This window comes from Erpetoichthys calabaricus, chromosome 13 (genome assembly GCF_900747795.2).
Source record: "Erpetoichthys calabaricus chromosome 13, fErpCal1.3, whole genome shotgun sequence".
Lineage (NCBI taxonomy): Eukaryota > Metazoa > Chordata > Cladistia > Polypteriformes > Polypteridae > Erpetoichthys > Erpetoichthys calabaricus.
Window position 1 is genome coordinate 143,411,592 of NC_041406.2, and position 25,850 is coordinate 143,437,441.

Genomic DNA, 25,850 nt, shown 5'->3' on the forward strand with positions numbered 1-25,850 from the left:
AAATATTTGCCGGAGTTGTGTAGGTGGCATATTTATATCAGTAAGTCTCTATCTAATTGGTAAAACATACATAGAATTTTAAAATTTCTCTGAAGTCTATTTGTTTCGCAGTTCATCGTTCGGCAGTTCACAGGAGTTTCTGGCACCCACTTTCAAACTGCATTCATTTTCACATCCAGAGTATGAAAAACGACTTTCCGAAAGTCGGTGGCACTTTAATCTCCGACACCAGCGCATTGACTGCTTGGTGATATTAGAGGGTGTGTGTGTGTGGGTGGGTGGGCGAGCACTGCGACCTTGAAGCCTCGTCACAATTACTTTTAAAGTCAACTCTCTGGTGACGCTGCCGCCTTAATATTTCACCGCTTTGCGTAACACGCTGGCGGTTTATCCAAATTGATCCAAGTTATTAATTCTGTTTACTTTTTTTCCTTCTGAGTTTGGATCTCATTTGTTCGCTGCTAACTTTAATCATTTATGCAGCAGGAGAACCTGAGAAGATTACAATATGAGAACAATGGGAACGGGCCGTTGAGTTTGTTTGTTGACCTGAGGCATCCAAAGTGAGAGATTTGAATGTCTGCAATGGGACACCATTAACATCGAGTTTCACATATCTATGGTTCTCCTTCCATCTATCCACCCATCCTTCCATCTATCCACCTATCCACCCATCCTTCCATCTATCCACCTATCCACCCATCCTTCCATCTATCCACCTATCCACCCATCCTTCCATCTATCCACCCATCCTTCCATCTATCCACCCATCTTTCCACCCTTCCATCTATCCACCCATCTTTCTACCCATCCACCCATCCTTCCATCTATCCACCCATCTTTCTACCCATCCTTCCATCTATCCACCTATCTCTCTACCCATCCACCTATCCTTCCACCCATCCACCTATCCTTCCATCTATCCATCTATCCTTCCACCCATCCACCTATCCTTCCATCCTTCCATTTATCCACCCATCCTTCCATCCTTCCATCTATCCACCCATCTTTCTACCCATCCACCTATCCTTCCATCTATCCATCCATCCTTCCATCTATCCACTCATCCATCCATCCTTCCATCTATCCACCCACCCATCTTTCTACCCATCCAACTATCCTTCCATCTATCCACCTATCTTTCTGCCCATCCACCAATCCTTCCATCCATCCTTCCATCTATCCACCCATCCTTCCATCCTTCCATCTATCCACCCATCTTTCCACCCTTCCATCTATCCACCCATCTTTCTACCCATCCACCCATCCTTCCATCTATCCACCCATCTTTCTACCCATCCTTCCATCTATCCACCTATCTTTCTACCCATCCACCAATCCTTCCATCCATCCTTCCATCTATCCACCCATCCTTCCATCCTTCCATCTATCCACCCATCTTTCCACCCTTCCATCTATCCACCCATCTTTCTACCCATCCACCCATCCTTCCATCTATCCACCCATCTTTCTACCCATCCTTCCATCTATCCACCTATCTTTCTACCCATCCACCTATCCTTCCACCTATCCACCTATCCTTCCATCTATCCATCTATCCTTCCACCCATCCACCTATCCTTCCATCCTTCCATTTATCCATCCATCCTTCCATCTATCCATCCATCTTTCTACCCATCCACCTATCCTTCCATCTATCCATCCATCCTTCCATCTATCCACTCATCCATCCATCCTTCCATCTATCCACCCACCCATCTTTCTACCCATCCACCTATCCTTCCATCTATCCACCTATCTTTCTACTCATCCATCAATCCTTCCATCCATCCTTCCATCTATCCACCCATCCTTCCATCTATCCACCTATCCTTCCATCTATCCACCTATCTTTCTACCCATCCACCCATCCTTCCATCTATCCACCCATCCTTCCATCTATCCACCCATCTATCCATCCTTCCTTCCTTCTATCCATCCACCCATCCTTCCATCAATCCATCCATCCAATTCTCTCCCCCTCTCTGCCAGGTCAGTGGCCATTTTTTACCAGGATTGGCTGGTTGCCCCCCACAAAGGGGGTATTGGAGCAGTCATTATTTATGGCCTTACACTTGCCAGCTTCCTTTTGGTCACCATTTCCTACACACAAGAGGATTAGGAGGGTCTTATTCTAACCCCCATGTCACAGGGCTACTCCATCTGCATCTGGGTGTCTTACAAATAAGCACCAGTCAGTGAGGATGGGCATCAGGAACTCCTCCATGCTGTTCAGGATGTCCCTTCAAATCTTTATTACTATTACCTTCATTCAAAGTGCAGGTAGGTGAAGCGACTGGCTCTCCGTGGGCACATAGTGTCCCAGTGGGATATGGCCCACCCCCACTGGGCATTCTACCTAACATATAAATGTTCTCGAGTCATTATTTGCTTTTGTAGGTTTTGTTTTAAAGAATTTGACACAGGGGGTCCCGCAGCAGGTTGGGGTATCCACGTTCATTCAAGCATTCAGACATCACAGGGGGCCGCACAAGACTCTGATCAGGTGGTGGTGCTGGTGGTGTCTCCACCACAGAAGACCTGGAAAACAAAACGGAGGAGAGTAAAGATTATTAAAGATGGCAGATTTGTTACAGAGTAGGGTACATTTATGCATATCTTGTTTACTAAGGGGAGGACTGAAAGGCCAAATTTAAAAAAGACAGTTTTAGGAGTTTTAGCCTGTGTATCCTGTAAGGGGATTCACCGAGCCCCAGACCTAATAATGTCCAACTCAGTCACGGGTTGAAATAATTAATCCAACAAGCTCTAAGCACCATAAAGTACAGCGACCATACAAATGGTGAACCTTTTTCCTCTCCTTCCACTTCCAGTTGAGTGCCGACTCCTTTTATATTGGACCCAGAACAGCTGCAGATGAATCCAGCATGGAGCACTTCTGGGTTGTTTGGGGACCCAGGTAGTTAAGTGTGTGCCCTCTTGTGGCACCCAGGAGACCCTGACAGGGCTGAAGTTCAGGACTCCAGTTCCCATTAATCCTTGCGGGTGTCCAAGCTGGGACGGCTCCGGGAGACCACTGCCACCTAACGTATGGGAGATAGAACTGCTCCTGTCCTCCCACTTCTGCTTGTTCATCCCCTGGCACCTTCCATTTTGTCCCAAGGTCATGCCATCATCCAGCCGAGATGCCCATCTGTCCTCCGTGGCACTCACACCTGGTGTATCTCTTTTGGTAACGTATTCCAGATTTTTGGCTGTCTCACCGCTTCACTTATGCTCGGCTCTTGGAACAGATTGCTAAGATTGGTTCACAGCAACACCACAGATTTAGAGATACGGTACAAAAGAGTAAGAAAATGTTACATAATCACAACACGTAAAAAATGCCTGTTTCTTTAAATAATCCTGTGGTGAAAGTGGGGCAATACAAAATACCCGTTATTGAATTCCCAAACCTCCTTATCCCATATGAAGGCTGGAGAGAGCACCAGAGCACAACCTGCGGCCAGTTCTGCAGGTCACCCTCAGACACACAGATTCAGTGCCTGCAGAAAGTATTTAACCCCCTGTGACCATTAGAGGGCACCCAAACACCAGACACAAACTGCTGTTTATTTGGTAAGAGCACCTTGTCACAGCAGTGACCACTGAAGCCCCTCCATCTCCCTTTGTGTCTCCTCTGTGAGTGTCATCCAGCTGCCTCTCGACCCCAACTGCCCAAGTGAGGTGAGATGCCTCTTTTCATGGTGGACCCGGGAGCATCTCCGGTGTCACGGAAGCATTTCTGGGTCATACGGAAGCTCGCCTGAAATAGAGGGGTCAATTCTTCACAGCACCCAAGGACCCCCTACAGGTTCGTCCTCCCATACTACATCTCCCAGGCAACCCTGTGGGGGCACCCACTGGGGGGGGGGGGGGGAATGACACCTCTTGCCGGGGTGCGAACTGTTCAAAATTTCCGTTTGTCAATCGTCCATCCATTATCTGGGCATCCCGACTGGAACAGAAACCGAGGACTACCCCGGCCAGGACAGTTCTCCACTCTTGTGCTCCTCCATCCATCCAGTCCGGCACTTATACACCTTCACTTGTCTGTGGTGATGTGTGGTAAAGTGAGGTCTGCGGCTGATCGGCACCATTTTAAATAAATAATCACCGCTTTAAGGATGGGGGCGTGGTAGTGTGGCAGGAGTGGCTCCCGGGCGTCCCACATTTAAGTGTACAGGTGCGGAATCTAGGGGCTACTAATCGCCACACCTGTGCCACGTCCCCATTTTAAAAGGGGAGGCGTGAGTGCGAAATAAGGGAGAAATGAAATAAAAGACACAACAGAAGGCAGGAGATGAAGGAGCCGGTGCAGGAATGAGTGAGCAAGTGAGCGAGCGAGAGAATGGGAAACGGCTCGTTGAAGAGCCCCCCTGTAAGGAGTGTATGGCTGACACTCGGGGGCAGTCGGAATGGGGTGCTCCCGCTGAGCTGTTTTGAGGAGCTGGAGTGACCAGGAGTTTGGACGGCTCGCCACGGAAGGCGGCAGGGTCGAGGAGGCTTGTGAGGGGAGCCCTAGCATGGGCGCCCTGGTTGTTGGGGACCCGAGTCTCGGTCTCGGCAAAGCAACAAGAACTAATGAAGGTCAGCTGCGTCTGCTGATAGGGCGACTCCTCTGCTGTGAGACCCCGTGAGGGATAAGCAGAAGAGCCGCCAGGTAAAAGGAGAAGGCACCAGTTTTTTTTTTCCTCGTTTTAATGGGATTTATTGGATTATTTTAACCTCCACATATTCACGTTTTTATTTATGGACTGCTCTGAAACACTGCACTATTTATTTTTTACACTGTTTGCTGTTTCTAATTAAGGCACTGTACACTTTTGCACCTTCCCCTTGCTTCGTGTGGTGTCCTCATTTGTGCAGCTCATCCCGCTCGTGACTATGGACGATGTCAGGTTCGAGAGGCTCCCGACTTAGAAAAGGGAGCAAGGAGCCGACCCGCACCGCCATGTGATGAAGTGGGGGCGGAGTCTAAAGACACAGCTGCTGGTCGGGGTCAAAAAAATCCAAAATGAAGTCCACCATAATGCAATGTTGTGTGATGGTAAAACCTGAAAACCTCCAAGGGGGTGACGACTTGTTTTAGGTCGTCTACTGTCATACCAGGATGATTAGGATAATCTGTGATCAGTAAAATAAAGAACGGTGGCAGAGTTAGCCAGAGAAGATCCAGTCAAGTTTCCTGTGCAAACCCCACACAGACCATATTTAGGATTAAATCTACCTCGGCGTCCCACCATGTGTGCCCCAGGGCTGAAGAGACTGTTTTGGTCAGCTTCACCTGTTCCCTTTACAATTTTAACGTTTCCTTGTAACCCCTCATTTTCTTAATCAGCTTTAGGTGAAGACCCAACTTTTAGTTTACTGGTCCATCTAAATCCCGGTCGTCGTCTTTTGGGTAATGGTCAAAAAAAAGAGTGGGGTAGAAATGAGGTTTCTTCACAGCGGGCCTGGGCCTGACACTCCAGGATAGGGTGAGAAGCTCGGTGTTTCAGGAGACCCTCAGAGTAGAGTCACTGCTTTTCCTGATTGAGATTGGGCTGAAGAGACTGTTTTGGTCAGCTTCACCTGTTCCCTTTACAATTTTAACGTTTCCTTGTAACCAGTGTTGTGCATAAACTACTTCAAAAGAGCGCCTTCATTGAACGAGCTCGTTTTTCTAAGAACGGTAAGGTTAACGTAACGGATTTGCAAGTGAAGAACTTGAACGTGAGCTTGTTCAATTTTAGGTGACATTCTGGATCTGGTTTGGGTCCAAATTAAACATTTTGCCTTACCCTGTAATGTAGGGGTGGAGCCGAATCCGAATCCGGTATTTGGAGAAGCAGAAATAGTGGATTTTTACAAATATTTATTTCGTATGAATTTTTTGCCATTTATTTGTATTCAGGGGAAAAAAATAACATTAAATCAAATCGGCCCTGTCTGGGTCTGCCTGCTTGTGCTTAAGCTGCACCCCTGCTGACACGAGTATGGGGTGAAGCTTCGCTTTCGCTTTTAGGAAAACGGACTTTGTGAGGCCACTTTCTATTTTTCCCTGTTGGACATGCAATATGTGACGCAAATTTTAGGTTAGTTCACCCACACGCCGGTTCCACGGTCACCATTTGTGTCACACGGTTGGAAATAGAGCAGTCACTTATATATATACTTGGATGTGTTGTGAAAAGATCAGACTTGACATACTTAAAAAGGTTTGGGGCAGCCACCCATATAATATTCCTGGCTGTTAAAGGTTTCAAAAGGAACAGAGATGTTCACAAGGCCGAGTCCAAAACCGAACTGAACTTGAGTTGAAAAGATGGTGGTTTTAAATAGTCAGACTGGAAGCAAATTGCCCATCGCCCTGTTTCTGAGGGCATTCCGGGTGAAGCTTCTCCTCAGAACCAGTGGCAGGATGCAGTGGTCACTTCATTTCAGGTAAAGGATGGTCATTGCATATATTTGTCCTCAATGTGTGCCATAGGTATGTTCCATATAGCATCTCTTTATTTGTTGGGTCATCCATCCATCCATCCATTGTCTCCCGCTTATCCGAGGTCAGGTCGCGGGGGCAGCAGCTTGAGCAGAGATGCCCAGACTTCCCTCTCCCCGGCCAGTTCTTCTAGACTCTTCCAGGAGAATCCCAAGGCGTTTCCCAGGCCAGCCGGGAGACATAGTCCCTCCAGCGTGTCCTGGGTCTTCCCCGGGGCCTCCTCCCAGTTGGACGTGCCCGGAACACCTCACCAGGGAGGCGTCCAGGAGGCATCCCGATCAGATGCCCGAGCCACCTCATCTGACTTCTCTCGATGCGGAGGAGCAGCGGCTCTACTCTGAGCTCCTCCCGGATGACTGAGCTTCTCACCCTATCTTTAAGGGAGAGCCCAGACACCCTGCGGATTAAACTCATTTCAGCCGCTTATATTCGCGATCTCGTTCTTTCGGTCACTACCCATAGCTCATGACCATAGGTGAGGGTAGGAACATAGATCGACTGGTAAATTGAGAGCTTCGCCTTGCGGCTCAGCTCCTTTTTCACCACGACAGACCGATGCAGCGCCCGCATTATTGCAGATGCCGCACCGATCCGCCTGTCGATCTCACGCTCCATTCTTCCCTCACTCGTGAACAAGACCCCGAGATACTTGAACTCCTCCACTTGGGGCAGGATCTCGCTACCAACCCTGAGAGGGCACTCCACCCTTTTCCGGCTGAGGACCATGGTCTCGGATTTGGAGGTGCCGATTGTCATCCCAGCCGCTTCACACTCGGTTGCGAACCGATCCAGAGAGAGCTGAAGATCACAGTCTGATGAAGCAAACAGGACAACATCATCTGCAAAAAGCAGTGACCCAATCCTGAGCCCACCAAACCGGACCCCCTCAACGCCCTGGCTGTGCCTAGAAATTCTGTCCATAAAAGTTATGTTGGGTCAGTTGCAGGGAATGTCATATCCCTAGAACTTGTGTCTGACCTACGAGAAATTGACGAAGGTCAAATACGTGATGAAGACACTGTGTCTGATTATTCATCAGGAGGAGAGGTACATTTTCCAAATAACGTTTGATCAAACTCCACTCTGATCAGTCCCATGTGCCCCAATGACATTTGGAAATGAGAATGTTAGGCTGATTGTGAGATTCTTTATGGAACTGTGGGTGTTTTAGCCTGTGTGTTACCTACCTGCAATGACATGAAACACCTCATTTACTGTCTGCACATGCAGGTGTCCAGGAAACACTATGAAAACCCAAAGGAAATATTTCAGAGCCAAACAGACTTTACGAATTGCCTGGCAAACTGCACTTTTAGTTAGATTTTCCACATCGCCTACAGTATATAAAAAGTGCCACTTGCAAAAAACCTCAAAGCAATGCCTACTGTCTGTGTGGTTGTGAGAGCCCGACTTCGCCGAGTTTGACTTCGAATATAAGGTCCTAATAAATCTTTGAGGTACAATATTCCCCCTCGGCTAAAGCGGTATCTTTCTAAAAAAAATTTCCTCCGGGAGCAATAAAGGATCTTTCCGATCGTGCAAAACCCTCTCTATATGAAATTCTCTTCTTATAATTTGCGTACCGATATATCAATTAGTCGCTCATTCATGAATGGCGAAGTCATGACTGTGCGAATTCCACGCACGGACACTGATTAAGTGTGTCAGCTAATCCTTGCTTACATCGAGCAGGTCTGAGGATTTGGATTTGCTGCTCTGACAACACATCCAGCAAGAGTTTCGAAAAACCGACAGATCAGGATCAGGCCAAATCATCAACAATTACATCCGGCTAAACGAGTAATCCACGTACGAAAAATACCCCCCTGTTCTGTATTCTTAATCCATAATGGATTTCCTATTGGACATATTGTGTTTCTGCTATCATTACTATTATTGCTAATTAATAATTGGCCAAGTTAATGTAAAAGTGCAACAAAAGAAGAAAATAAATGAATGTAAACACACAGATGTAACGCTTTAATGATGCTGCAGTCAGGGCTTTGCGGTCTTTATTTGGCTCTTCATCTAACCTTTACATTTATTTACTTAGTAGATGATCTCATCCAAAGCGACTTACAAAGGAGGTCAACATAATCAAGTAGACATCAGTCTAATGCAGGGGGTTTCCAACCTGGGGTGCGACAAAGAGGAAGGCTGCTTCTCGATTCACCAGAATTGACAGAGGTGCATTTGTCCGACTTTATCGTGGTGCCGCCATTTATAGATCATTTATTAGTTTGCTGTTCCTATTCAATGACATGAATAGAATCGAGAATTACGCGTGGAACTGTCTCCTGAGAATGAGCCGCAGAAATGCGCGTTCTCCCGGTTTTCTTGGTGCGGGTGGAGCGTGCGTTAAGGTGAAGAGGAATGGAGTTTGGACCTTACAATGACCCGTAGAGAAAGACGAGGTCCAGTATCAGTGTCTGTGCAACAAGAGTTACTGCCGTCTCTGGCACCCCTCGGCATTGTGATTCTTCTATTTTTTTTTAAGACCACACAATCATTTGCCCCCATACTATTAGTTTATTTCACTGGCTTACAGCGGCCATCACAGAACTTCTTTTCATTTTAAAGAAACAAATCGTTTTAAACATAAATACCTGTAACGTAAAATGCAAAAAGGGTCTCTGTATTTGGATACCCTGCAATACAAAATGCAGTAATCCCTCACTGATCGCGGGAGATAGGTTCCAAGGCAGACCGCAATAACTGAACACCATATTTATTTAATTATTTAACGTGTATTTGGACGTTTCTAAACCATCCCTGTATTGTTTACAACCCACCCTTTACTCTGTTAATAACAGGGACAACTGCTAAGCAATATGAAATCGGTAGATAAGTTTACACTTACTGTATAGCGAAGTACACGTAGCAGCTTGTAGGCGGTCATGACGTCGTCGACCTTGTTACAAAGATTCCTAAAGCAGATTCCATCCAGACTACCGCCTTATCACGTCCACTTGCAACTCATTTTGCTCCCTGCTTAAAGGACACTGCGGCCGTAGATCTTATATGCTTTTCCTCCTTTTTAAATAAAAGGAATCGTGGACTCATTGATGCCGTAATGGTGTCCTGCAGCGGTGTAGATGTTCCCTTCCTTCAACATATCCAAAACTTTTACCTTTTCTGCAATCATTTGCATCTTCTGTTGCCGCTTGGACACGGCCCCTGACGCAGGAGCACGTTAATGCTGAATGAGTGAGATGAGACTTCCTGGTTAATGCAGCACTCCGTCGCTGAGCCAATCAGCAGCACACAGGAACTTAACTGCGTACTCTGATTGGGTAGCTTCTCAGCCATCCGCCAATAGCATCTCTTGTTTGAAATCAACTGGGCAAACCAACTGAGGAAGCAAGTACCAGAAGTAAAAAGACCCATTGTCCACAGAAACCCGCGAAGCAGCGAAAAATCCGCGTTATATATTTAGATATGCTTACATATAAAATCCGCAAAGTCGTGAACCCGCGAAAAGTGAACCGTGAAGTAGCGAGGGATTACTGTATGTACATTTAAATATTAAAATATAAAAAAATGAATCAGTATACGGAAACAAAAAAACTAAAAGAACAGAAAAGCCTCACCAGCCATCAGAGAACCAAAGACGCACTCCGTCTAACCTGCCTAGCCTTTCTTTGGGACAGTTGCATTTCCATGACAGGGGTGTTGCTGTTAACCGCCACTGGCTAATTAACCTCCATAACTCGAGATCTGATCGTGTAATGCCTTCATGTGGGTCTCTTCAGAGGGTCCTTGGGTGCCACTGGTGTGACTTTGTGTTGCTCACGGAGTCCCGGATGAGGCACTACAGCCATGTGGTGTGATTACCCAAGGGTGATCCGTCTCACAGGATCCAAGCGACTGGACCAGGCCAAAGGGGGGCACCCACGTAACACCCGACTGCGGTAGATGCTGTAGATGGTCATTTCTGGACTGCGTGTCTGCCTAGGAGGGCTGCCAACCAAGACCCTGAGCTGTGTTCTCTTGTGAATGTGTACCAGTGCCTGCTTCCCACCCTGACCTGACTTGACCTTCTGAGATACAAATTTGTCACCAAGCGCCGAGTTCTTTCATTTCATGGTTATGCCACCTCGGATGAATTAGACGCAGTGTCACACTGGTAAAGGATTTGATTTAAATGTGGCCGTTAGCGGGAGTGGTGTGTTTAATGATTTTTTTATTCATTTTTTTATTTCCAATAGAATTAGCCCCAGGAGTTAATGTAAGGGTGGGCAAACAGGTTTTTATCCAATGCCTGAATGGTTATGTTTTTTGGTTTTTTTTTCAAATTACACCGAAATAATATGCAACTTTTCTTTGCAAAAGACATACTGCAGTGTAATTAACCTTCCATGTTGCTCTGTTCAGTCTGCTGTATTTAATTTATTTTCAGCTTAGGCACTAAATTTTATTCCCCCAAGCAATGAAATTAGTCGATATAATGAAGACTCTTGTATGTTTATTAATTAAAAAAAACAATACAGCCCCCCCCCCCCCCCCCCCAAGATATGGAAAACCCTTCTTTTACGAGGAGCTGAGAGCTCAACTCTCCTATATCTGAGGTGTACGTGTAGCTGTTTGAGCCAGAAACGGACGTCCATAAGCAGCAACCAATCCAGAGACGTCTGTCTGAATTAGCTTAAACGAGGGTCATGGTTTTGGGGGGGGGGGGGGGGGTTATATTCAAAAATAAATAAAAAAGATGAAAAGTCAACAATGTGCTGTTGCTGCTGGGTGGACAAGCCATTGCATGACGAATATGGTGATCGGGGACACGCATTTTGTTTGCAGAATAACGTGACCATTCTGAAAAGAAAGCAACTTGATTTTATGGAAAACATCTTGTGCATGATGTTTTCAAAAAAAAAAAAAAAAATTATAATTATTTCATGATTTATTTTTGCTTGTTTTTCCATGTAACAATCTTGCTTATTCTTAGACAGTGGGTACCCAAGTCTGCCTCCAAAACGACGTTGGCTCGTCATTTGGATTTTTACCTGGAAAGCTGTTACAGCACTTAGTGAAGAGCGCTATATAGAAATGAATTGCATTGAATAAATCACGTTCATGTGTCTGTTGGTTACACCACAACATCTCCAAACCAAAGTATTATACTTTTATATTACTATTTATACTTTTTAAAGTATCCTGATAACACTAAGGGAAAGGCGCTATATAAATGTATTATTATTATCATTATTGCTAAGTAAAGAGTGGCTTTTCCCTGGGTATTTACAGCATTCTATTTTACAAAACCGCAATTCCAAACAATGTTGGGACAGTATGGAAAATGTTAATAAAAACAGAAAGGTGTGATTTGTAAATTTATTGCGTTCAAACAAAAACAGGTGCAAAAGAAATAACAAGGCAAGGTTAGAGTTTTGGGGCACCTGTCGGCCAAACCCAATCGATTCTAAGCAATAAATTGAAAGAAAACACGTGTGGAAAAAGTGAGTTGTCCCGACTTCCATCTCAGGTCGACTGACTAGCTTTTCACCGAATTTAAGGCATTCTGGGAGGAAGAGGCAGAACCCCGGACGTGACGTCGAATGGAACAGCGTCAATCATCCTTTCTGCAGAAGGGGAAGAAGAGCTGTCGTCGGTATACAGTGCCACCTCCTGTCTCGGTGGGGAATTACCGTCAGCCAAACCATGAACACACGTGTGACACAGCCGCAAGACGAGGTAGGACAAGCTGTACGGAATCGACTGCATTGCTTGTTTTGGAGATACGCGTTAATTCTGAATTTGATGTCTGCAGCACATTCCAAACAAAGTTGGGACAGGCATAATTTAAGATGTAGCAAGTTGAAATAACAATGCAAGGCAATCGTCTTCAAGGACTGAAGAAGGCCTCCAAAGAAGGCCAAGTCGTTTGAGAGCAAAGGCGGATCAGGACTCCTCAATTTGACAACAAATGCATCAGCGAATAATCCAGAACTTTGACAACAATGTTCCCCCGAAATAGAATTCAGTAGGATTTTGGGCATTCACCTTCTGCAGTGCGTGACACAAATGAAAAGATTCAAGGAATCTGGTCAACTTATTGGATGGTGAGACGTGAAGGGGTTGTCTGGGCAAACCCAACTGTGGTGGAGGAGGGCGCGGTCACTCGCCTGGAGTGACGGAGGGATGAGTTGTTCAAATCGTTGGCCCCTTTTCAACAGAAACATAACCCTAACACAATGCCCCCGTTTTTAATCGGCTGGTGAGTTTCACAACTTGCACAAAATTCCAAAGGGGGACACCCCCCAATGTGTTTTTTTTTAGTTTTTTTAATGAGTCTACTACACTCACTGGATCAATGAATTGTGTTCCATTTTGGAACTTTGTAAATCTGGTCAGCACCCCGTTCGATACACTTCAACCGCCATTAATGTGTAGCACCCACCTGGATGATGTGACGGCAGCCATTTTCGCTTGGTACGCTCACCACACAATAACTGTTAGGTGGTGAAGGGTTCAGAGAGAGAGAGCCAATTAAAGATGATTAGGGGGCCAGAATGACCCGGCCGTGGTGGGCAATTTAACCAGGACATTGGGATACATCCTACTAATTACGAAGGGTGTCCAGGGATCTTTTATGACCACAGAGAGTTGAGACATGAAACTGAGGTCCTATCTGAAGGACGGATCCAGGATGGCCCCATCACTGCACTAGGGGCATTGGGATCCCCACACACAGACCACAGGGTAAGCGCCCCCTGCTGGCCTCACCAACACTTCTTCCAGTAGTAACCTAAGCTTTTCCTGCTTGGTCTCCCATTCAAGTACTGGCCGGGCCTGAATATGCTTAGCCTCTTAAAGCTTTTAAGTCTTAAAGATTTGAATTCCAGTCTGAAGATATATGGAAGTAAAAGAGGCTCTTCAGGTCTGAATAAGCCATAAGACCCAATTCGTCTTATAGGGTTAAGCGCCCCCTACTGGTCTCAGCAACACCTACTCCAGCAGCAACCCAAGCTTTTCCTAGATGGTCTCCCTTCCAAGAACGGTCTATCCCCGTCATGCATCTGTAATGGACACCATGACGTGGGCTCGGGAAGACTCTGTCGGTCAACACCATTGACTGCTGCAGCCACAAATGCAAGTTAAGGCTTCACTAGGCAAAGCAGCAGCCACACATCAAGACTGTCCAAAAGTGGCGTCGACCTCTCTGAGATTGAGAGGGCCGGTGGAACCGTGTTAAGTGGTCCAACATAACATCATTTCAAATATTTTTTGGATTAGATAACAGCCGTCATGTTCTCCAAATCAAGGAGGTTAAGGACCATCCAAGCTGTCATCAGCGTCCGATCCAAGGAGTCATCACCCATCATGGTATGGGGATGTGTCAGTGCCCATGGCATCTGTGAGGGCACCATTAATGCAGACTGATACAACATGTACAAATTTTTGGAGCAACATATGCTGCCATCCAGATCTTTTCCGGGGAAGTCCCTGCATCGTCCATCAGAACAACACCAAAGCACCTTCTGCTGGGATTACAAGGTCACGGCTGCGGATACTCGGTTGGATGAACCTGTGTGGCGCATTATGGAGTGCAAAATACGGCAAACAATTGAAGACCTGCATAATGGATGACTGGGGGGAAAAACTCAGCTTAACCATCTTGTGTCTTCAGTGCCAAAATGTTTAATAAGCATAATTAAAAGACAAGAGGGGAGCACTCAAGTGGACCTGGGGTGTGTTTGAAGCGGTCCAGTGCTGCTCAAATTCACACCGTCGAAACGACTGCGATTTATTTATATGTTGTTGGTGGGGATTCCAGGCGCGCACCCAGCCTTGGCCCGACCCGCACTCACTCACAGACAGAGACATGGAATCAAAAACATCAAATAAATGAATGAGTAATAATAATATTAAATGGAAGGTAAACTTAAACTACAAATCATCAGATAACCCTCCCCTTCCCCAACGGCGATGACAAATACAACGTACAACAATGCACTCCTACGGCGATGTCCGTGAATCAGTCCCCTGTAACGGAGCTTGAGGCATATCCAGTGAACTGCAGAGGTGAACATAAAGTTTGTTGAGACACATGGGAGCGCTCCCTTTGACGAAGACGATGCAGACCTGAGTCCGATGTAACAGTAATGCAGGACGCTCACGTAATATCCACACAGGAGAATGGTGACGGTTCTGGCAAACAAACAACGGGGGGGGCTCCCTTCTCTGCTCACAAACAACAGGGGTCTCCCTTCTCTGCTCACCTGGCTCTCTTTTAAAGTTCCCACTGGCCCTTCTTGTCCCCAGCAGCCCGTTGCAGATGTCCAATCAAGGCAGTAACCCTGGGGGCTGCTGGGAATTGGAGTCCACTAAGTTGTAGCACGGCTGCAATCCTGCAGTCATCGGATCTGACACGAGTGTTCGTTTTCGAAACAAATAAATAAATTCTCAAGGTGAAACATCAAATCAAGTGTTGTCAGGGTTGGTGACAAATCGGCCCTCCTTGCCTTTCTTAGCATTTTCCATTCTGTCCCAGCGTTGTTTGGATTCCTTGGATTTCTAGAAATGGCAAAGACACGAAGAAGCAAAGTGAAGCCTTTGGTACCCACCTGTTTAAGGCCAATTTAGAAAATGTGAATGGGCTCTTTATATATTTCGACGGCCTGCCTGCCTTCCCTGCACTTGCCTCCCGTTTTCTTTTGCTTCTGCCCTTTTTTTTGAACTGCCGACTTTACGTTTTTATTATTATTCTCCTCATGCTTTAAAGTTGCCTTTTTCTGCTTTTCTTTCTTTTTTTTATTTTAATTTTAATTCCAGATGCAATGGGATTTTTCTGGAGACTGTCTCACCTGATACATGTTTTTGTTTTTCCTTAACTAGTGAAAAGGTCCGTAGATTTTAAATCTAGAGGAGTTAAATTATTCCCAGGCAAAGACAACAGCAACAAGTTTTCTATCTGTGAGTCTACCTTTTGTTACTTTTTTATAGCAATTTTGTGATTCTGTGCTGTTTGTATTGTCTCTGTGTACCTCTGCCTTTTTTAAGTTTGACATTGTGAAGGATGTGTGTACTGTGCGTCTAACTATGCATGACAGAGGGGGCTGTGGGAAATGTAAGCAGTTTGCTGCCTCTTATCTCGTTGAATTTTAATCGTCTAATATTTCCACCAACAGTTAGGAAAAGCAAGAAAATGCTAAGGTTTTATTTCTCTTATTCAAGTGCTTAAAAATGAAGCATTAAAGAAATACACAGATTAATGAGTCATCGTTCAATCTGTGTGCTGATCTGTAAATTCTCAGCAGACCTCTGACTTTTGAATACACCTGTGGGATAAACGAAGACCTCGACCGCTGGCTTATTTATTACCGGGACCCTGCCATTTAGGCCTAGGCATCGACTACATGAATAAAACACTTGAGGTCTCTGTGTCCAGTCCCTCTGAGCAATCGGACTGTGCGGTTTGGGCTTTGGTGACACGAGGAAAGCGAAAAAGCCCAGCGAGTGAGTGGGACACACAAGGAGGAGTGAAGCGTAGGGGGCACGCGGAAAGAAAAAAATTGAGAGACGCCTTCAGATACGGAAAGTATCAGACGGGCGAGAATAACGGCGGGGTCTGACAAGCGAGCTTCATGGGAACACAGAGACGGTCCGACACACGTGACTACAGAGAAAAGGCGCGGGAGGAGCACATAGGGCAGCGTTTCTCAACCTTTAAGTATTTGCGACTCGAGTTTTCATAACAGTTTTAATCGCGCCCCCCCTAATGTTTATTTGAAACCCTAATTAAATTTATTCTTATATTTTTTTGCTGCTGATACACCGCTACAAGTTTCAAATTTCCCTACGAATAGCGAAATTACGCCACATATGGCAACATTCGCACCCCCTTTTTTGTTACTTAGGGGGACGCCCCACAGATTGAGAACCGCTGACATAGGGCAAGAGATAGCAAATATTTTAAAATTACTTGGCAAGTATCTATTGTGACAGATAGGGGGCGCTGTCGTTCCCTTGAACCCTCAGACCACAAGTCAGACACCGGATAAAAGTCCAGTTATTAAATTTATTATAATATCAATGTGCACAAAGCACCACCACTCCACAATACTCAAATAAATCAAATATAATAATCAATCCTCCACTCCCAGCAGCTCAGTCACCCTTCCTCCCAACTCGGCTCAACTTGCTGGGTTTTCCCAGAGTCCTTTATAGACCTTGACCCGGAAGTGCTTCTTTCTCACGTGATTTCATAACACTTCTGGGTCAGGTGAAAACTCCTCCTTGTCTTCATCCTGGACGTACTTCGTTAATTCCATTCCCGTGACTAGAAAGTACTTCCGGGCTATAATAAAAATCCTCGTGCCTTCCTGCAGCGTCCCCTGGAGGCCCCCATGCTATCCAGCAGGGCTGTGATGTAAAACTCCACTGTCCTTGATGTCCTGCTGGAACTCTGGGCACCTCCATGTTGCAAGAAGGTCTCCACTTGGCAGCATGGGGGCATTGGCCAGGATGAACCGCCGGCCATATACCACACTATTTAAAGTCCCAAAATAGAATCCAAATAACTCCACAAGATTGAGGATTACCCAAACCCCTGGCTTGTAAAGAAACAGGCCACAAAAGTCTTTATTAAAAGAGACCCATTTGCAAAAATAAGAAAAATATAGGATTAGGTTTAGGGAGACTTTATTTTCCCAGAGGGAGATTTGTATGGAGCAGGAAAGTACAAAAACAGAAGATATTGTTACAGAAATAGAATAGATAAATAAAGACGCACATTTGACAACCGATGTTATTGCATAAACACACACTGAAGATCAGTACAAGGAAGAAAAAATGACTTTCAACAGTACAACAGTGAATTTCCCATCGGGATTAATAAAGTATCTATCTATCTATCTATCTATCTATCTATCTATCTATCTATCTATCTATCTATCTATCTATCTATCTATCTATCTATCTATCTATCTATCTATCTATCTATCTATCTATCTATCTATCTATCTATCTACACACAGTTTTAATGCAGAATTGAACATTTAGCAGAGTCCCTAAATGCTTAAAGCTCTAGGAATGAAAGAGTTCCTAAATCTGTTGTTCTTTACATTTGGAAATACATAGGCAAATGATTATATAAAAAAAAAAAAGACAAAAGGAGTTGCCAACAAGGGGAGCCGAAAGTCAACAAGTCCCAGTGTTGAAATCCTTAAACTGAGGCAAACAAGAGTCGAAGAAACCAGCAAATACAAAGGAAAAGAAAAGCAAAGCTCACCAAAAAACTCACAATCCATGGAAAGCGCATTCAATGAACCGCAGCGACTACACTTCCCAGCCTTCCTTTTATGGAAGTGATGCAAGGAGGGGGAGATCCCAACTGGGGGGGGGGGTCCCCCACCCTTAAAGCACAAAGAACATGAAGAGATTTAAAAGAAACACTGCCTAAATAAAGTCGATTCCGCTTAATTGGGCCACCGGTTAATTGGGGCAGCTGCTTATTTGGGCCAAATCTCAAGGAATGAAAACCAAAATGATAAACTAATACATAATTTAAACGCTTAATTGGGACAACATTCCGCTTAATTGGGACAGTAGCAGACGCGTGTTGCAAGTCAGTCATCTGTTGTCGCCCGTCGAAGAAGCACTGATAGTACAATCTTAGAGTGGAGTAGCACATGTCTGCTTAATAGTCTACCGTCACTACTACCGTACCATATTCAGTTACCCCACACCACCTCGCGTGTACGTATAACGTATAAGTAAACTTTTTTTTGTCAATTTTATTTATAAAATGATAACCCTTGCCAAGATTTATTTATTTATCTGGTTTGTACAATGCTATATATTGTATACAATACCGTTCTTTATTATATTCTGTAAGTGCCTTGAGCATGGGAAAGGCGCTATATAAATAAAATGTATTATTATTATTATTAAGATGCCAAGAAATTATTTTACACTTTCAAGTAAAATTGTTTTGCTGGATAAAATTAAAAGCCAGCCATATAATACAAGCCATCGTACGCTCGCTGAGATAACTGTTGTACCAAAATATACCACAGTGCGTCTCTTACAACAAGAAAATCAACTGCGTGAGAAATGGGCCTTACAGAAAAGACAAACGGCAAAGGACAAACTTACAAAGACAAAAGACAGACTACACTTGATGCATTTTTGCAGCATTAAATTGTATGTACATACCCTAATTATTTTACTTTAGAATTTATTATTATTTTTTCTTCACAGCTTATATTATTTTCTTATAATTTATATTTGGGTTCAATAACTTAAAATATTGAAAGAAAATTATTTGTTTAATTTTATGTGGAATTCGCTTAATTGGGGCAGCCGCTTAATTGGGACAAAATGTCCTAGTTCTAATGTGTCCCAATTAAGAGGAATCGACTGTATTCTTAAACATAACAATAAGCAATAATATTAAACATATTGGCTAAATGATACATGAATGTAACAATAGCAACAGAAATTATTATTAAGAAAAGGAAGCTCAAAAATAATAAGTGTGTGAGAAGCAGGCATGATGGGAACGCACTTGAGATAGTGAACACCAGTGTAGAGACGTTCAGACACGCGTGGATATCGAGGAAGAGCGCTGAAGGCCCATGGAGCGTTAATCGATACTTGTGATTATTCCATCACCTGTCTTTGACAGCTACAGTGCCTTGTGTTTTGATAAAGAACTCGGTCAAAACTCGCAAAGAAATGAATTAGAGAGTAAAGAGTTTTACTCTCAGCAGTAACAGTTAATTACTTTACTTTGACCTGCGACACGATTAGTGCGAATGATGAGAGTCCTTGAAGGGCGACACCACACAGAGTGCAGGCTAAGAGGCACATGTGCCCCAAACAGAACGCGTTTCAATGTGCCGTCCACGCTAGTTGCCTACAACACGTTTGGTAGTTGCCAACTATTTGCACTCATTGGGTGGCAGAAAGCCCATGTAATGGCACCCTGACATTATTGAACTGAAAAAAAGTTGATGAAGAAACACGCAGGGAACCAAAGTGGAGGAAGAAACAGTCACCAAGTAACAGTAAACTATTCAAAGTGAGGACAGATTGGGACAGACTGGACGGACTTCAGAAAGTCGCGCCAATAATATCATCACGGCGCCGTGCCAATGCCTCCTTGGATGGAAAGCATCACATTTTTAGGTTAGATAAGCCAGGGGGTGTCATAGGTATTGAGCGATAAATTAGTAAAAACTAATGGAGCTATGGCCTCAGAAATGATCATCGTCGTCCTCGCCAGTCATATCGAAATGAGAATGACGTCTTGCGTATTGGTGGCTTTCAAGGGTTTATTCTAGAAGATCAGACTCGGCTTAAAGAGTTCAATGACAGCAATCTGTCAGACACTTTTATAAACGGAGCTGCCATGAATGAAGAGAACTCTCATAGCAATCTAACCAAATGGATTCCACACATCTCTGTCTTCCCTCAATCCCTCTTTTAGTAACTAATCTGGTTAGGGTTAGGGCTGGCTTTGAGTTACACTATAACCTCTTAATTCCAGCGCTCGTGGGTTTCATTAACATGTACGTTCTTACATTTTGTTCCATCGTTTCCACTCGTTCATCTTCAGTATTCCAGATACTGATGTCGGCACAACACACGGCCCCCTACTGATTTGCAATAATCGATGTTTTCCTGACCGGAGCAGCTCTTGCTGTTTTCGAGGATACCACAATTGTTTTTTTTTTTCTTTTTTTATCCTTCGACAATTACGGGCATTTCATTCTAAAGCTAAAGCCTACTATTAGGCTGTCAAAAGACGTAAAGTATCAATTATGCAAAAAGCGCAATTTAATTAAAATAATTGCTGGACATTACCTAGATGGATTTAAAAATGTAATTATTCTATTAACCTTGGGGAAAATATCAATTAAAAATTTGCAAACATTGTAATTAATGTTTATTCATTAAACTACTATGGTAACAGTTTTCTTTGCAAACATTATTACATTTTTTTCCCCATTTACATGTAAAACACATTAATTATTTTTTCAATCCCCATTCGAGCATGACCCACATTTAACTGTCTTTAAGGATGAAACCAGCCAGTCCTGGTCACAGTTTCACATTTGCACATTGAGCTTGAACCTGACACACACTCACAATCTCAGATCTGTTGGATCAAACAAACGTCTGCGTCCGGAGTCACAAGGCAGGAACAAAACCTGGAGGGGACAGGCGCCAGTTGGAGACGATCGAGAGTCGCCAAAGAACAGCGTTCCTCAACCTTTAAGTATCTGCGACCTGAGTTTTCATAACAGTTTTAATCACGCCCCCCCCCCCCAACGTTTTTTTGAAACCCTATTGAAATTTATTCCTATATTTTTTGCTGCCAATACAATGCTACAAGTTTAAAATTTCCCTACGAATACTGAAATTAAACCACATATGGCAACATTCGCACCCCCTTTCTTGTTACCTAGGGGGGCGCGACCCACAGTTTGAGAACCGCTGCCAAAGAACATCCTGTGCACATTAGAAAAATTATCTATATCTATCTATCTATCTATCTATCTATCTATCTATCTATCTATCTATCTATCTATCTATCTATCTATCTATCTATCTATCTATCTATCTATCTATCTATCTATCTATCTATCAAATCCTAACATATTTACCTGTCCCAAGTTTCTGACGGTGTCCCGTGTTCTCGATGAACTAATTTTACAGTCACCATCTCAATCCACTGGACTCATGCCCTTTCGTAATTGTGAACACTTCGATTTTGCCTCCTCTCGATTGGCTTAAACTGAAAAGGTTCAGCTCCTTCAGTCTTTCCTCATAATTCATACATTTTTGTGGTGCAAGAATAACTGAGGCAGAAACGTTCAGACACACACAAATACAGAGTAATGGTGTGGAAAGTACAGGACAAGACATAACAAATATATTAAAATTATTTTGTTAGCGGTTTTTGACAGGTGCCATGGCTAGTATGTACATACATTCCCAAAATAAAATAAAAATAAACTCAGAAGGAAGAGGATTACCTAAATCCCTGGCTTATAGAGAGATGGGCTACAAAAGAGGCTTTTTTAAAAGGTCATGAGATGTATTAACAAAAATAAAAATATATAACCAAATGATCAAAAGAGCATTAAAGAGGCAAAATGAGTTGTCAACAAGGCCATCTGGAAGCAAAGAAACAGCAACGCGAAATTCTTAATCAAAATCCTTAAGCTTAGGCAAACACCAGTTGAAGAAACCAGTAAATACTAAAATACTTGAAATACATGTCCAGATTCTGAGTTAATTATAAAAAATAATCAAATTGATAAATTAACAATGAAGAAAAGGAAAGGAGATATAAAGATAGACCTGGGACGGGACCCTGGCAAAAACATCACAGAGAGCATTTCTGTGGCATTTGCTTTGCTACCACTCACAAAATGACGGTGCCCACGATTAACAAAATTTCATTGACAAAAGATTCAGCTATAATAAACACATTTTAAAGAAACTAAAGTTTAAAAAGTTGAATTCTACATGATTCAAAAACTAGCTGGAAAGTGCAAGAGAGAACCCAGAAACGCAATGAAATTGCAGCCAAGAAGCCGTTTTGCGGATGTGGGAGGTAGAGCAGAGTTCCCAGCTTCTCGTTGTCACCGGCGTAGAAACTCCGAGGCAGCCTTGCCATTCATAAAATAGTAATGACGTACTGAAATAATATAAATGTAAAAAATTCTGCCGATAAATCCAAAATATGCAATGCTAGCTAATGAATACACTCTGTGATGTTCAATTTACATTTTTTATAAGTTTAAGACAGAAACGGAGTCACTTTAGCAGATCATAGGTGACTTCTGGGAAATTGGGAAGCAAAAGACATCCACTGTATGACAATTTGTAGAGTAGGCTGAATTTAAAACACAATTAAAGTAGAATGAAGGTTTATTGTAATCGTACTCGCATGTCACTTCAAATCAAAAGTAAACTTTCTTCAAAGTTCAGGTGGTCTGCAGGGAACTGACAGAACGACAAAGATTTTGTTTCTTTCTTTTTTTCCTTTCATCATTGTAATGAAAGCCTCCAGATGTAAAATACTACGGCTTTAAGTCTGGCTTTAAATATTTGGTATGCTCTGTGCATGTCTTGTCGGAAACTTTTGTGTTTGCATCAATAATTAGTGCATGGCTCGCATCAGAGGCCAGACTCCAGGAGACAGCATGAAAATGCAATTACCGATTCGGGGAAAATTGATTCTGGAGGATTCCTTTTTTGAAGATTTTTGTAATCTGACTACAAGACTAACAGGGCGACTCAGCTCCGGGATGGGAAACAACTCTTTAAATGCATTCACGTCACTCATTTAAGTCATGTCAACATGTGAAAACGAGGGGGAGACACAACAAAGAAAGACCACGGTGTTTAGTTCTGCCTGGAAATCGATATGCCTGCAACTCGCCAAACCGTAGAAAAAGCTCGCCGGTCCACTTTACCGCTAACCATGGAATAAATGTCAAGCACCTGTATGGTTACCACCATTAAAAAAGGGTGGATAAGAAATATAAAGGTAGTGCTAAAGGCTTTGGACTTCAGACCCTGAGGGTGTGGCTTCAAATCCCACTACTGACACCATTGTGTGACCCTGAGCAAGTCACATGACCTGCCTGGGCTCCAATTGGAAAAGCAAAAGAAATGCAAGCAATCGTATCATAAATGTTGTAAGTCAGCTTGGATAAAGACGTCCACCAAGTAAAGGAACGTAAAGGTGATGTGAACAAAGAATAGCATTTATCAAGCTATATCATTTTATATATTGTAACAGGAAGAGAGGACATCGATAAAGAGTTAAAGGCAGCGAGTTTAAAAACAAAAAAATTACGCATAAATATCGTCTTTAAAGATGCGAGTTCAAGTCAGATATTTCCCAAGATGGCAGTGCTTCCGGTTTTGGGCTCTTCTGACATCTTATTTGTCTGTCTTTGCCCTTTTGTTGTGCCAGGCTGTAGCTTCACACGACCGAATTCAACGACGGTTTTCTCGTACCTTGACATATGCATCAGTTCCACTATTTGTGTCAACGTCTGATGACTGATTATCACTGTCATCCCTAGCGCTTGATTCGAGCAGTGGTTCAGTTGCAGGTCATCCTAAAGCTGCCTTAATGGCTTTTCATTTGCCCTCATGTCTTTAGTTGGAGGCTCCGCCCAGCTCATAAATATTGATGAGTTACTATTGATGAGCGGCAAAAAAGTATAGAAATATTTATGATTCATCCAACAGATGTCACCAGAATACTGGCCTGGGTGTGTGTTCAGGCTTAAAACTGAAAAGCAGATCGTTATACTTCACCCCGAGTCTGACTTGTGGTTAACTGTCACATTTGGGGTTAACGCCAAGGAGGTTAAGGGGTCTCCTCAATAAAGGACTGCTCATTCTCATGCAGTTTTCATAATAAGTACAAGATAATAATCGGAAAAAAGATTATATTAAAAAAATACTTCTATATATATATATATATACAGTATCCACACACACATACTGCCCATTCTGCTACACGTTGTGTACTTTAGTTACAAACTGATGTGGTCCACTGATGAGATCAGCAACTACAGTGAAGGACAGAGCCTTCACCCTGGAGCTCCAAGTAGGTGGAGCTACTTGCTAGTATCTGGCATTATTTGAGTCAGATAGCCCTCCCACAATCCTAATCCTAACCATAGTGCAACTGGGTGGAGCTCTGGAGGTCTGGCACCCATTGAGGTCAAGTCCACCTACTTGGACTGCTCATTGGGGTCAACTCCAGCTACTTGGACCTCCCATTGGAGTCAACTCCACTCTCTTGGAATGCCCATTGGAGTCGACTCCACCTACTGGACCGCCCACTTGAGTCAACTCCACCCTCTTGGGCTGCCCATTGGAGTTAATGCCACCATCTTGGACCTCCAATTGGGGGTCAACTCCACCTACTGGTCAGCCCGCCTTAGTCAGCCCCACCCTCTTGGACTGCCCATTGAAGTCAACTCCACCCTCTTGAGCCCCTCATTGGAGTCAAACCACCTACTTGGACCAACCACTTCAGTCAACCCCACCCTCTTGGGCTATCCATTGGAATCAACTTCACCCTGTTAGACCGCCCATTGGAGTCAACTCCACCTACTGCACTGCCCATTTGAGTCAACCCCACCCTCTTGGGCCATCCATTGGAGTAAACTCCACCCTGGTAGACCGCCCATTGGAGTCAACTCCACCTACTGCACTGCCCATTTGAGTCAACCTCACCCTCTTGGGCCATCCATTGGAGTAAACTCCACCCTGGTAGACTGTCCATTGGAGTCAACTCCATGTACTGGACTGCCACCTGAGTCAATGCCACCCACTTGGGCTGCCCATTGGCATTAATGCCACCTACTTGGACTGTCCATTGGAGTCAAGTCCACCCTCTTAGACCGCCCATTGCAGTCAACTCCACCCACTTGGAGACCCCAGGCTGCTGAGACATATCCTTGACCACAGTTAGCAAGTCTGACATACCCATCCACTAAAAGTCGTGTAATGTGACATCGGCTTCAGGAAGATGTTTCCAGAACTTTTCTGCTGAAACTCCAAGCAGTTTTATAAAAACAGTTTTTCATACTAAAAGTTAAATATTAGCGTATTCAAGCGCGTCACAACGGATTCCTTACATATTGCCATGCTATGCTTTATAATATTACCAACAGATCTTTCCAGCCTTGACATGACGGTTGCCTTCAAAGCTCAATGCCATTTCATTAAACTGCTCAGAGTTCAGATTTGCTGTTTCTTGACCATTTGGATTGTCACAGAATATTTTTTCTTTTCCTGCCCACTCAATTGGTATTTATTGCTTAAAAAAATTAAAATCTGATTTAAAACACTTACAGTAAATGGCAGTCGTGGGGGTGTGGGGGGCTTACCTTTCCAGCTATAAAGTTAAGCGGATCGTTGCATTGGACCCCAGTCATTCTGCACATCACCCGTAAACATGAATTTCATTTTTCCCCACTTGTGTGTCTTCTAACCTGATGTCTGTGACACGTTGGCTCTTCCTTCTATGACTCCATTGCTAATCTGCTTGAATCAAAATGACAAGAATTCCGATTTCATTAAAGATAGTAATTCAAATTCAAGAGCTTATTTGGAAGTACTTGGCTTAATGTGCATGAATACATTAAATGGTTTTGCATGGCTTTCGTGCTCATCAACAATTTGTAGAGGGTCACTAGTGAAGAAGAATAAAAATTAATGTCATTTTTCAAAGGATCACGCATTTTATTTTTTTTTTTACTAAAAACGAGGACACATTCCAGGGAAAAAGAAAAATGAAAGGGATGAGTATTTCCATCTCATTTAACATACCTGAAAAAGAAATCCAAGCCTCTGATATAAAGATAATTAGTATGCACTCTGT

General features: G+C 43.7%; 1 protein-coding gene across 2 annotated transcripts in view; it reads left to right on the plus strand.

The window, feature by feature from the left end:
• Nucleotides 1–25,850, plus strand: part of csmd3b (CUB and Sushi multiple domains 3b) — a 1,253,873-nt gene that overhangs the window by 700,159 nt on the left and 527,864 nt on the right. For both annotated transcript variants that reach the window (XM_051936007.1, XM_051936008.1), the window contains exon 7: nt 15,317–15,394. In XM_051936007.1, the coding sequence (XP_051791967.1) occupies nt 15,317–15,394 (78 nt within the window). The remainder of the gene's footprint in view (nt 1–15,316; nt 15,395–25,850) is intronic.